The 13,940-nt window shown below is 50.5% G+C and overlaps 1 protein-coding gene across 1 annotated transcript in view; it reads left to right on the top strand.

Moving 5' to 3' along the window:
* The window catches only part of DDX1 (DEAD-box helicase 1), a 55,036-nt gene extending 44,292 nt beyond the window's left edge, over positions 1 to 10,744 (top strand). The window contains exons 24-26 of the mRNA XM_044288685.1: positions 1,186 to 1,281; positions 3,390 to 3,510; positions 10,349 to 10,744. Of these exons, the coding sequence (XP_044144620.1) occupies positions 1,186 to 1,281; positions 3,390 to 3,510; positions 10,349 to 10,479 (348 nt within the window). The 3' untranslated portion in view covers positions 10,480 to 10,744. The remainder of the gene's footprint in view (positions 1 to 1,185; positions 1,282 to 3,389; positions 3,511 to 10,348) is intronic.
* Positions 10,745 to 13,940: the final 3,196 nt, after the last annotated feature.

The following is a 13,940-nucleotide window of genomic DNA, read 5'->3' as shown; positions in this document are numbered from 1 at the left end:
AACAGTTTTACTTAGTGTCACGCCTCCTAGGGAGCTGAGCTATACCCAAGGTCTGTGTCCCCCAAGGAAGAGCGAGAAAGAGATTTAACTGGTAAGTTATACAAAAATCTCCTTTTTCCCCTCGTCATGTCCCAGGGCTTGTTAAAAAGTAGGACTTTGACTCCTAGAAAACCACATCGGGAAGGCGGCGCTAGCTAGATGGTCCTCTTTCCTTGGGAGGTACCTCTTTGCATATTGTTTTCCTGTAGAGCATTGAGAGTAAGTCTCCATACAAGGCTGGTCTCTTTTTAAGCAGAGCCTGCCGAAGCAACAAGTTCAACAGAATGGTTCCTTGTACACAAGACAGATGAGAGGTTATCATAGGAACATTGAAGATGGACAGGACCTTTTAGATTCTGAGGTTGATGCTGTCTGTAAGACCTTGAATGGGTTATCCAGTTTGGTCCCTTTTACAATGAGCTGACCGTGGAGTGGATCTCGCTGAAAAGCTTCCATAATCTGCTGTTATTGCTCTATTGCTCGAGTTGGTGGACAACAAGTCCTCAGTAAAATCATGGAGGAGTATGGAGTCCTGAAAAAATTTTTTTTACATTTATTTATTCACCCTCCGCTCTGGCTAATGGGTTGTGAGAAGCCCTAAGCAGAGGACCACTCTAATTCATCCGTGTAGGGTATATGTAATGGAGCTATCTAAAGCAAACAACTCTTTTAAATGAGTTGTCCCACCATAACCACTATCCACAAGATCGTCGATAAGCATGAGATTGCTAGGGGCCTGACTGCTAGGATCCCCACTGATCACGAGAATGAGCTGCCAGAGTCCTGAGAGTGAGGGGAGCGGCGAGAACCCTGTACCTCCCAACTGGACAGGAGAAGCCGGGTACAATGCTCAGATCTTCAGTCCCATAGCATTGAATGGAGCATCGGTGCACGTTCTCGATCGGTTGCATCATTTGTTTTGGGGATACAGGACCCCCAGTCTCGTGATCAGTCGGATCTGCACCAATCTAATTGTCATACACTATCCTGTGGGTAAGGGATCATTTCTGACCGACATAATGTCACAGAGAAGCTCCCATCATATGACTTGGTTACTGGAGAAAAGCAATGAGACTTCGGTGACATGAGGTGAACTCTTCCTAATCTTTCTGAAATCATTAACGACACCTTTTTGTTTTATCACAGGTTTGGTATCATGTTTGCAGCAGTCGTGGAAAAGGATGTTACAACACCCGGCTAAAGGAAGAAGGAGGCTGCACCATCTGGTACAATGAGATGCAGGTACTCGTCTATCCCACCTTTTTATGCCATAAAATGTGATATGTCACCATGGAGCCCCGACCTTACTGGGAGCACTCCTATCTTTTCTTAGGGAAAAGAGAGTAAAATCTGAAACATTAGTGAAATATGCCTGTGTGCCAAGAGACAATTAAAGGGGTTTTCTGGGTTTTTCATACTGATTACCTATTCTCAGGGTAGGTCAAGCAGTATGTAATCGTCAGGAGTCCAACTCCCAGGATCCCTGCCAATCAGCTGACTGAGCGCCGTGGCCTGCTCGTAACTTACCAAGCACAGCGCCGTCCATTGTATTGCAACTGTGCTTGGTATTGCATGGGACTGAGCTGCACCCTGGCCACATGGCCAATAATCTAGGGTAAGCTGCAGGGAGGCCGCCACACTCGATGCAGCACCACAGTCTCTTCAAAAAGCTGATCAGTGAGGGTGATAGACGTCAGACCCCCACCAATCAGATACCGATGACCTATCCTAAGGACAGGTCATCAGTATAAAACATTCGGAAAACCCCTTCGATTTTTGCCATTGGTTTAGAATAGCTGTAAGCTTCACATTCAGTGATCCAAGCCATACCTACTCCTGTATATCAGACAGGTGCCGATGCAGAGCTTCCCTCGTTCACACGCCCATAAAAATTGCTTATTTTCTTTTGCGAGAACTGCAAAAGAAAGGACATGCCCCCTGATTTAGGATAGGGAGAGATCTGCAGCAGAAATGACCCCCCCCCCCCTGAGAAAGGACACGCTCAGGGAGCTGTGATAGGGAGAAAGCTGCAGAAGAAAGGACATACCTCCTGAGCTGTGATAGGGAGAGATCTGCAGAAGAAAGGAAATGTCTTCTGAGCTGTGATAGGGAGAGATCTGCAGCAGAAAGAACACACCTCCTGAGCTGTGATAGGGAGAAAGCTGCAGAAGAAAGGACATGCCTCCTGAGCTGTGATAGGGAGAGAGCTGCAGAAGAAAGGAAATGTCTTCTGAGCTGTGATAGGGAGAGATCTGCAGAAGAAAGGAAATGTCTTCTGAGCTGTGATAGGGAGAGATCTGCAGAAGAAAGGACATGCCTCCTGATTTAGGATATGGAGAGATCTGCAGAAGAAAGGACATGCCTCCTAATTTAGGATAGGGAGAGATCTGCAGAAGAAATGACATGTCTTCTGAGCTGTGATAGCAAGAGAGCTGCAACAGAAAGGACATTACCTACTTGAAGATAATCTAACAGAACAATTGGAGCAGTGATTGGGGAGATCTCTGGACCCATGTGAGGTACAGGGCTGGTTCTAGCTTTGTTAGAGCTCGTCATGCACTGTGTGATATTTCATTTTCATTTTTTTCATCAGTTGTGCCTTACACCCTTAACATAACTGTGTGAGCTTTGTATTTCGCCAGAACTATTGACCCATATTTTTTTAAACGATAATTGTTCCCTATGTGCCTGAAAAGTGGCGTAAAGTCACACAATTATCGCCTTTCCCCTTTTTCGCAGCCCTCGCCACCTTTCTAATAGGGGGTGTGGGAAGACCAGGAGGGGGGCCTGACCAGTGGCCACAGCAAATTTATCTTCATTCACACCAGTTTTCTGGCGTAAGTGAAGCCAGTTACCTACGGCAGCTCAGAGCGGTCTTAGATTTTTGGTTAGGCACCTGGACTGCAGGAGGATGCGCCTAATTTATGACGGGGTGTGCGCCTCGTCATGAATTAGGCTCATCCTCTGGCAGCGCAGGGGATGGTAAGATCGGCGCAGAAAGCCTTTTGAGAATAGTATTTCTGCATTTAGAAGACTTAAAGAAAATCTATCACCACAATCCTGGACTATCTGCAGTAAAACATGCTTGGTACTGCAGATAAGGAATCCAGATCACCATTTTTTTTATTTTCCTTTTGCCCCCCATTCCCCACACATTGACAGCAGGGGAAAGAGGGGCAGTAGGAAAATAAGAAATCATGATCTGGACTCCTTATCTGCAGGACTACTGTAAATAATACATCAAAATCATGGGGACAGATTCCCTTTTAACTTCAAATCTGTCTGTTTGCTATTGGAAACCACTGCTGTCTCGTTACCCCTCGTCTTGTCTCTGCAATTCCCATCTGCAGCTGTTGTCAGAAATTGAGGAGCATTTGACCTGCACTATATCCCAAGTGGAGTGCGATATGAAGGTGCCCCTGGATGAGTTTGATGGAAAGGTGACCTATGGGCAAAGGAGGGCTACTGGGGGTAAGTCCTGTGCTCTTCAAACCACCTTTGATTCCACATATAAAGAGTATATGAATCTTTGCAACCAGGTTTTGTTTTGCCTCCACCCCTATGCTTTTAGGGAAAAAATAAATAAATATTATAATGACATTGCTAATCAACTTAACTAAAAATTTCCTACTGTTTTTGAGTATACAGCATCAATGCTTATCAATTTTTATTCAAGGCTTATTTGCAAGGTTGCCTAAAATTTTCTTATATTAGGTGCATTAAGGCAGTAAAAATGTGGTTGTAAAGGTGGACTTATTCTTTAAAGGGGAACGGGATAAGGTGTTTATTTATGAATAAATATATGCCAATTTCTCGCCCAATTTCCTTGGGGGACACAGAAGACCTTGGGTATAGCTCATCTCCCTAGGAGGCGTGACACTAAGTGAAAACTGTTAAGCCCCTCCTCCATCAGCTATACCCCCAGCCTGGAGAGAGAGACTGCCAGTTTTTTGCTTAGTGTCCAAGGAGGCAAGACACTCCCTGCTACTGCAGGGCTGTTTCTCCTTTGTTTAAATTTTGATTTTTACTTTTTTCTTTTCTTTTTGTTCCAGATCATCAGGGACAACAGAGACGCACTAGACCTCTCTGTTTCTCCCGGGGTTGAGCTGCGCCAGTGCCGGTCACCCGCACTGCTGCCTCCCCCACAGAAGACAAGGTGGATCAGGGCAGCCCAGCTCCCCTACATCCCGCCAGCGCAAGGGTCGCCCGCACGCCAAGTCCCTCTCCCAGCGTCCTGCCACTACGGTGCCAGTAGCTGAAGGGGCGACCCTGCTGGAATGGACTGAGGGTGAAGACGACTATGGTGAGAGAGTGGCTTCTCCAGCCCTACGTCCCCCACCCCCCACCCTGGTCTCCTGCGTGCCTGACCCCCCATACTGGGCCTCTGGACCCTTCGGTCACTGCTGGACCTAGGCTGGCCCCTGGGGTGCTGCGGGGTGACATTCTACTCCTGCTCCCTCTCCTCCCTTCTGGCCCTCATGTGACTTTTTAGCAGCAGAATGCTGCGAATAGGCTGCACATCGCCTCCCTTCACTTATCAGCGTCCCTCCTGGGAACGCTGTGCTCGCATCCCCACGGGCACCCGGTCTCAGGGTCCCCCCATCCCTCACCAATGCGCTGCTCTGGAGCGGGGGCCTTTTTCCTAACGGCAGTGCTGCTGGGGTTTTTACTTCCCGGCCTGCTCGGCCGCACCTCCGGCGCTTCTTCCCGGTCTGCTGGGCCGCACCTCCGAGCTGGCCGCACTCCGGCGCTCCTTCCCGGCCCCCGACTGTTCTGGCCTGCGGGGTGGACTCCCGCGGCCGGCATTTGGCTTGAGCACGATGCTCCATCGATTCCGGCCGGCCGTCGGCGACTTCCGGTCGGCCGGGCGCCGCAAATTTTGGCCCAGGCTTCGGGCCTACTGGGCCGCATTCCGGCGCTCCACCCGGGCCCCTGACTTCCGGTCCGCGGGGTGGGCTTCCGCGGCCGGTTTGTCTAGGCAGTCAGCTCCGGTGTCCTGTGCGGCCCCGGTCAGCCGGGTGCCGCAGAAAATTTAGGCCCCGGCTTCACGGCCTGCTAGGCCGCAAACTTCCGGCCTCTGTTGGAGGGGGCGGGAACTTCTCCGGGCGCGAATTCTTCCCGCCTGGAGGTTCACTCTCACTGACTGTGTTTCCCGCCCCCAGGGGATCGCGGCGCCGCCTCCTCCTCCCTTCAGGTTGGTTGGCTTAACCCTTCGGGTACCGGCGGCTCCCGATGGGCCTATATGGCTGGCGCCCCCCCCCCCCCCCCCTCTACTTCTATGCTGGGCACCTGTATGGTGGCACTTCTTTCTGCCTCAGTGAGGCTATTTTTTATTTAGAAATGCATAACATGGTTAACCAATGGATTTCTTGTGCGCTGCGCAGGACGCTGCAGCCTTATCTCGGTAGCGCCGCCTGTATGCGTGCTCCTTCCACGAGCGGCATGGTGTCGCACTCCCCGGCTGGTGCATGTTTCCCTTCTAAGTGGTTCTTGCCCTCTCCGGGATACAGCGCTGGCCAAGTGCATGCGCTCTCTTTTTTTCTGTAGGCAGAGTTCGTCACCCTCCAGCTATGGTAACTGCCATGTGCAGACAACCCCTTCCTAGGCGGGATACTGCACTCCTCGGGCTGCAGGCTTGCCTGGTGCATGACCCCCCGCTTAGGTGGAATACTGCACTCTCACCGAATACGGTGTTGGCCATGTGCACGAGAACGCTGCACTCATTGGATTCGCTGCAGGCCATGTGCACAACCCCCTTCCATAGGCGGAATGCTGCACTCATTGGATTCGTTGCCGGTCTTGTGCATGTCCTCCTTCCATAGGTGGAATCTGCACTCTCACCAGATACGGTGTTAGTCTGGTGCACGACCCCCTCCCATAGGGGAACGCTGCACTTTCACTGGATTCACTGCCGGCCATGTGCGTGATTCCTTTCCATAGGCGTTACGCTGCACTCACTGGATTTGATACCGGCCATGTGCATGACCCCCTTCCATAGGCGGAATGCTGCACTCTCTGGATTCGCTGCCGGTTTTGTGCATGACCCCCTTCCATAGGCGGAATGCTGCACTCACTGGATTCGCTGCCGGTCTTGTGCATGACCCCCTTCCATAGGCGGAATGCTGCACTCACTGGATTCGCTGCCGGTCTTGTGCATGACCCCCTTCCATGGGCGGAATGCTGCACTCACTGGATTCACTGCCGGTCTTATGCATGACCCCCTTCCATAGGCGGAATGCTGCACTCACTGGATTCGCTGCCGGTCTTGTGCATGACCCCCTTCCTTTAGGCGGAATACTGCACTTCATTGGTTATGGTGCTGGGCAGCCGGCCATGTGCATAACCCCCTTCCATAGGCGGTATGCTGCATTCTCATTGGATTCGCTGCCGGCCTTGGGCATGCCTTCTTCCCTCAAGCGCCATGCATACACCCTCACTGACTGGGGTCGTTTTCTCGCTGGTAAGTTGCTGGCCGCGTGCATGACCCCCTTCCATGGTGGGATGCTTGCAACTCACTAAATCCACTGCCGGCCATATACATGTTCCCCCTTCCGTGGGCGGTGTACGGCACTTTTTCTGGATTCGCTGCCGGCCGTGGGCATGTCTCCTTTCCTCAGGCAACATACACACACTCTCACTGACTGTGTTTGTTCTCTCGCCAGTGTGCTGCTGGCCAGGTGCCTGACCCCCATCCATGGCGGGGTGCTCGCATTCTCCCTGGTTGCAATACTGGCCATGGGCATGGCTCCCCCTTCTGGGCAGCATACTGCACTCTCACCAGATACGTTGCTGACCTCTAAGATGGGTGGAATGCTTGCACTCCCATTGGATACGGTGCTGGCCTTGTGCGTTACCACCCCTCATTCCAGGGTGGACTTTTTGTACGCTCACAGGGCTCACAACTGTCCTTGTATATGCTGTGCTGGACTAATGTACTTGTCCCCATTCATTGGCGGAGTAGTTGTACTCTCACAAAATTCGGTGTTTGGTGGATTATTGCACACTCACTTAATGCTAGGGTTACCCTGTGCATGTCCCCTTTTCACTGGGTGGACGTCCTGCTGGATGCGGTGTGGCCATGTGCATGGCCCTCTTCTGGGCGGAATATGGTATGTCTTACTTCTCTGAAGTAGGTGCTGGTCTTGGGCATCACCCCCTTGTGGGGCGGGCTTTGCACGCTTGCTGCCCGCAATGTTTGCCAAGTGCATTGCCCTCTCTTCTGGGCGGACTGCTTGCGTTCCGTCGCATGCCATACTAGTCTTGTGTATGTCCCCCCTTCCGGTTGCACTTTGCCCTTCCGTGGATTCTGTGGGACTCTGTGGCTGGCCCTCCTTGCTGTATGACTATTTCGCAGTGGGCGGACGCTCTTCTGCACTCTGTGCGTTGTTGGGCCGTGTATGCCTTCTCCTTCCGTAGGTGGGTTGGCTTTCTCACTGCTTATGGGGCTGCTTGTACGTATGCCTCCATTCTTCCTGCGACTTGACGTTTTTCTCTTGGGATACGGTGATTGCCGCCGGCCTGGAACTCTTCTCTGAAGAGATCTTTCTGTTCACCTGGCCTGGACGGGCTCTATTGCTCTCTACTGCAGCGAGCTGGGTGGTATCCATTCTCTGTTCGGAGGGTATATTGGTGTTTCCGTTGTGACGGTATCCACCATATTCGTTGGCCCTTCCGCCTGGGGAGTGTTTGTGGTTCCTAGATGCGTACCCATTAGTTACCCTGTGGCATTGCTTCCCAGCGCAAGCGGTCACATGGTCGAGAGTGCTGTCTCCAGCGTCCCTCGCAGTCTACGTTGGCTCTGGCGGGATTACGGTTCCCTCGCCTGTTGCCATTCCTCCTCTTGGATGCGTTTTGGTTTGAGTCCTTCCTGTTGGCACCCTCCGTGCTTCAGTTTGTTTTGCTACCAGGTTCTAGCCGCTCTTTTCGAGCAGGTCGCCCAACTTCTCTTGGTTGCTCGATTACCCAGGTCTCAGGGACCTCCACTTTCGATTCGTTAGGGTATTCGCCTTCTGCGAATTGGTGAGCCGGACATCTCGGAGTAGCGGAGTTCTGCCTTTGAGCGGTCCTGTGGCTTCCCTGTTGCCCACTCCTCCTTGCGGTTGGGGGGTGTCATCCGTCTTCTCGGCTATTTTTTCTCTCGACGGCTCTGTTTTGGCTTCTCCTGGGTCAGTTTTACTCCGATGTGGCTTCTGCCCCGGCCAGGCTTCAGGGGCTGTTCCTTCACTGCCCTCCCCCCTGGGGAGACTATGGTTGTTCATATGGATGGTCCCGGTGTTCCTTATGACCTCGTACTGTCTCCATTGTTCACACTGGCTGTACTAGCTGTGTGCCTATTACCGGGTTTGCCGCATTCTGTCCTCCCGCTGGGTGCAGATTACTTTTACCATTCTGGGTGATGGTCCTGCTTGGACTTTACCTTCTCGGTAACCTGGCGGGCCTACTTTCTTCTGTCAAGATTGCCCTTCAAGCCCCCACACCGGGACTGTAGAACACCTTCCTGTGGTGGCTGCAACGACAAGGGCTTTAGCCTGACTTGTCCTGGAGTCTGTTGGAAACTGGCCGGGTCCCTTTCGGTTCCTTCCGTTTGTCCATCTGCTCCCCCACTCCGCGTGGATTCGGGACGGCGTTGCTCGGGGGCCGACGGGACCAGTTTTCCCAACCTTTTTGCCCGTGTCACTGATTTGCGCTTACTCGCATTGGATTTCCTCCCGTCTGCCCTGACGAGTCCAGCGAGCACACTAGTGTTCGCTCCCGGCCGTGCTTCGTCCAGGTTCTGTTGTCTGACTTAGGGTCTTCCCTGGGGTTCTTTAGGAAGCTGGGCATTCACCCAATTCTGCCTTTCTCTTCCCGTGATTCGGTCTTCTCCAGTCTGGCCTGGACCTGCGACTGGGACTCTGTTACTTGAAGTGTCTGCAGTTTTTTTGCTTGGACATCTGACTCTTGTCGACGCTCGGTCTCTTGTTTCCAGGAGGTCCGCGCCAAGGTTAACGGCTCCTGGGTGCTTTCCTCCGCTTTAACCAAATGGCTATTGCTGTGGTTACTGCTCAAGGGCAGGGTTCTGTTTTTTTGGTGTCACCGTTCATTTCACCAGAGCGGTTGGTGCCTCCGGGGCCAGAGGCATTGGACTTCAGCCATGTCATTGTGCAGGGTGGCCACGGTCTTCCTTGCACTCTCTTACCAGGTTCTCCTGAGTGCGTACTCTGGCTTCGGCGGCGGCTGCTGCCTTGGGCCGCCTGGTTTTTGCAGGTGGCGTTTCCTTGCTGCCTTCGGGTGCTTCGCCTTGGTGCTGTGGTCCCTCCCCTCTTGGACTGCTTTTGAACGTCCCAAGGTCTTCTGTGTCCCCCAAGGAAATTGGGCGAGAAAACGAGATTTTTGTATAACTTACCAGTAAAATCTCTTTCTCGCTCTTTCCTTGGGGGACACAGCACCCACCCATTCATTGGTTTTTTTCTACACGGTTTCCGAGTTTTGTTTACCCGTTGGGTAGTTGGCTTGTTGTTTCCACTTGTTGGACTTTGCCTTTTCTCACTACTTGGACACGCAACTGGCAGTCTCTCTCTCCAGGCTGGGGGTATAGCTGATGGAGGAGGGGCTTAACAGTTTTCACTTAGTGTCACGCCTCCTAGGGAGATGAGCTATACCCAAGGTCTTCTGTGTCCCCCAAGGAAAGGGCGAGAAAGAGATTTTACTGGTAAGTTATACAAAAATCTCGTTTTTTGGCATGGATTTGGTCACAAAGGCGATTTGCAGCCAAATCTGAGACTTCTTCCCCTTTCCACGCCACATACGCCAGGTCTAAAAAAAAGGGGGGGGGGGCATGGCGAGGAAGGGGGCCAGCCGGCCTGTCACATTTTATCATTTTCTACGTATGTTTTAGGCATAGAAGATGATCTAAATCTACATTTACATCTGAGACATAACGCATGTAGAGTTTTGCAGCAGTACAACATTTCCATCTGGTTGCATTATGTTGTTTTTTTGTTTGTTTTTTTTATCAATAAGTTTATATCTAAAATATCCATATTGTTCCTTGAAGATACCTATAGACATGAGATGATTGTGACCCCAGGTAGCTAATTTTGTCAGTATGGGGCTACACTCTTCAGTAGGGTGCGGACGTTGATCAGACAGTTGGTCTTAGTTTCCCTAACTATAGTCCAGCATTAGAGGCACCTGCCTGTCCTCCGTCCCTGGAGACAACTCGTTACTGTTTGTCTCCTCCAGCGATGTATTGCCCGACACCACCACAAATGATTTACTGGATTCTTCTGATAATTTTCATGATTTGACACTATTTCTGGTCTTGTAGGCGGCCTCTATAAAGGACATGTGGACATCTTAGCACCAACGGTGCAGGAATTGGCTTCTCTGGAGAAAGAGGCGCAGACGTCTTTCTTGCACATGGGCTATCTGCAGAACCAGCTCTTCAGAACCTTCTGAGGTGAGAAATGCTGACATTCAGCATCGTGAGAAGCCCGATGAGCACCGGAGGATCCCGCAGCTAGACGGCTCTGTATACTCACTGACCTGCACTTATCCATCTTCAAGAAATGAGATGGACGTTCAGGATTCTTGGATTTTCCTTTTTGTTTTTGGTCCGTACTAGACTTTAATTTGAGAGACGTCGTGTAGTTCTGTTTTGTTCTAGGTGTTGGACGACGTTCAGTGCATGCAGTGGAAATCGGAATAAACGCTTCCAATACAATTTGATTGGTCTGATTATAGGGGATACGGTGGAACCAGGGGTTTGGATTTGGGGTGGGGGGTAGTTTTCTTTCACTAATATCAGGACTCCTGAGGTCCTGCACTACTTTCTGATCCATTGCTTCAGTCTAGAGAAAAAGTAATTTTAAGGCTGAGTTCACATCAGTGTTCAGCCTTTCCATTCTCCTGCTCCGTTATACGATGGATTTGGCACATAACGGAGCCTTCGGGCCCCCATGGGTTTCTGCTGAGAGGAAGATTTTTGAAGCGGAGACGTGCAGGACTTTTGTCTGCAATTCATAAATCTTCCTCTGAGAACGGAAAGGCTGAACGCTGATGTGAACTCTGCCTAATCCATATGCAGTTAGGTGCACTGAGGGCGGGCCCAGGAAGCTCTGTGCACCCATGCTTCTCCTGCTTCCTGTGCCACTTTATCTCTCTCCTTGACTGAGAGGGCCTGGCGAGCTGACTATAGCAGAACCTGGTTCTGTCAATCAGAAAGCAGAGAGAGAGGCTGGCAGAGGAAGCAGGAGGCGCAAGGGTGCACAGAGCCGCCTCAGCCCACCCTCGTTGCACTTAACTTTCCATTTGCATATACAGTATATTGAAACTAGTTATTCTCTAGAATAAAGGCAAGGATCGCTAAGTGAAGAGTATGTATTTTCTACAAACAAGTGAGTAATTGCCCTGGAGGTGTGCATTGTTAGGGCACGTTCACATCTGCGGCAGCCGATCCGGCGGACTGCAGTATGTCAGATTTGCTGGATTTAATAGACAACTATGGGGTCTTGCAGTGATCCGATCCAGCCACTTTTCAGCAGGGTTCGGCGGGTTAAAAACTGTTGTATGCCGGACATATGAAAGTAGCCTTAGCATTGAGCATTCTGTACTTAGCTTGAGACTCAGTCTTTAAATTCTGCAGAAATATTGCTCCCTGCACCTTAGGCTCCTTTCACACGGGCGAGTATTCCACGTGGATGCGATGCGTGAGTTGAACGCATTGCACCCGCACTGAATCCTGACCCATTCATTTCTATGGGGCTGTGCACACGAGCAGTGATTTTCACGCATCACTTCTGCATTACGTGAAAATCGCAGCATGCTCCTTTTTTTGTGCGTTTTTCACGTAACGCAGGCCCCATAGAAATGAATAGGGTTGCGTGAAAATCGCAAGCATCCGTGAGCAGATGCGGTGCGGTTTTCACGCACGGTTGCTAGGAGACGATCGGGATGGAAACCCGATCATTATTATTTTCCCTTATAACATGGTTATAAGGGAAAATAATAGCATTCTGAATACAGAATGTATAGTACAATAGCGCTGGAGGGGTTAAAAAAATAATAATAAAAAAAACTCGCCTTAATCCACTTGATCGCGCACTTCTGTCGTCTATTTTGCCATGTGCAGGAAAAGGACCTGTGGTGACGTCACTCCGGTCATCACCTGATCTTTTACCATGGAGGACAAGTCCTATCTTTTGCCGTATATTGCGGATCGTGGACTCATTCAAGTCAATGGGTCCGCGCCACAATACGGGATTCACATGGCCGGTGCCCATGCATTGCGGTCCGCAGAATGTGCACGGCAGCCTACAGTTGTGTGAATGAGCCATAAAACTGAATCCGCTTTCAACCATGCCTCTGTGAAGACTTGTTGTGGGGTGCGCCTCCCTCAGTCAAACTAAGTAGATGCTCCGGGTGCCATTGGCGGAGACATCTAAGGGGTATAATGGCCGGCATTGTCACCTTCACTGCAGCTCGATGCCTTCTGTATTTTAGAGGCACCCACTGTACCGTTACCATCTGTCTGTGGTAATGGCATCACCACCTGGACATAACGGTACATCCATCTGTGGGAATGGGGAAATCACTGTACATGAAAAGTTTGAAGCTACAGTTAGTGTTTGCTGTCGGTGAATGAGAACACTCTTGTTTCCATTCAGAGGCAGTAACCAAGTACATAGCCAATCCAGCCTTGACTCCACACTGATACATTGTAGCAAACCACCAGAGAGACGTGTGCGGCACACTGAGCATTATCTAGACTGCATACAGTTGTATCCCCGTCGCAGCTGAGGATTACTGCCTCTGAATGTAAAGAAGTCTTCTCATTCACTGACTGCAAACCAGTATCTTGAAATTCATGAGAAATCAATGCACAAACTATATCAGAAAGACCTGCACTTACACAGTGACCAGGCTTTATTCATCTATAACTGGACATGCCCCTTTAAGATGTCTTACATGAAAAAACTCCATTTTACAAAGCAGCACCTGGATCTCAATACCTTTCTAATTGCATGTAATTAAAAAAGTTTGTATAGTCACTCAGTCAATAATAAAATGTATCTGTATAGCGCCACCTGCTGTTAGTTTTTCTTATTTCTTTGCCCACCTTGTTGAGGTGGTCGCACATGCTCAGATCCATCCTTCCATCAAATGCCAGCATCCCTGTCTTGTGTTAGACGCTGTTAAAGTTGCAGGGAGAGAGCTGCAGCAGAAAAGGCACATCCACTGAACTGTGAAAGGCAGAGTGCTGTATCAGAAAGGACATGCCCGCCCCCCCCCCCACCCCCGAGCTGTGATAGGGAGCGAGCTGCAGCAGAAAAGACATGCCCCCTGATATGTGATAAAGAGCTGTAGCAGAAAGAAAATGTCCACTGAACTGTGATAGGGAGAGAGCTGTATCAGAAAGGACACCCCTCTGATCTGTGATAGGGAGAGAGCTGTATCAGAAAGGACACCCCTCTGATCTGTGATAGGGAGAGAGCTGCAGCAGAAAAGACATGCCCCCTGATATGTGATAAAGGGCTGTAGCAGAAAGAAAATGTCCACTGAACTGTGATAGGGAGAGAGCTGTATCAGAAAGGACACCCCTCTGATCTGTGATAGGGAGAGGACTGTAGCAGAAAGGACACCCCCGTAATTTTGTGATGGGGAGAGAGCTGCATCAGAAAGGACATGGCCCATGAACTGTGTTAGGGAGAGAACTGTAGAAGAAAGGACACACCCCCTGAGCTGTTATAGGGAGAGAGTGTCAACAGAAAGGACACGCCCCCTGAGATGCCTTATTGAATGCATCTAGCAGAACAATTGGAGCTATGTATGGGTAGATCTCTGGCTCCATGGGAGGTACAGGGCTGGTTCTAGCATTGTTGGAAACAGATTGTCATGTCCTATATGATGTCTGATTTTCA

This window comes from Bufo gargarizans, chromosome 4, assembly GCF_014858855.1.
Source record: "Bufo gargarizans isolate SCDJY-AF-19 chromosome 4, ASM1485885v1, whole genome shotgun sequence".
Lineage (NCBI taxonomy): Eukaryota > Metazoa > Chordata > Amphibia > Anura > Bufonidae > Bufo > Bufo gargarizans.
Note: the sequence above shows the minus strand (reverse complement) of the source record. Positions and strands in the feature narration are given on the sequence as shown.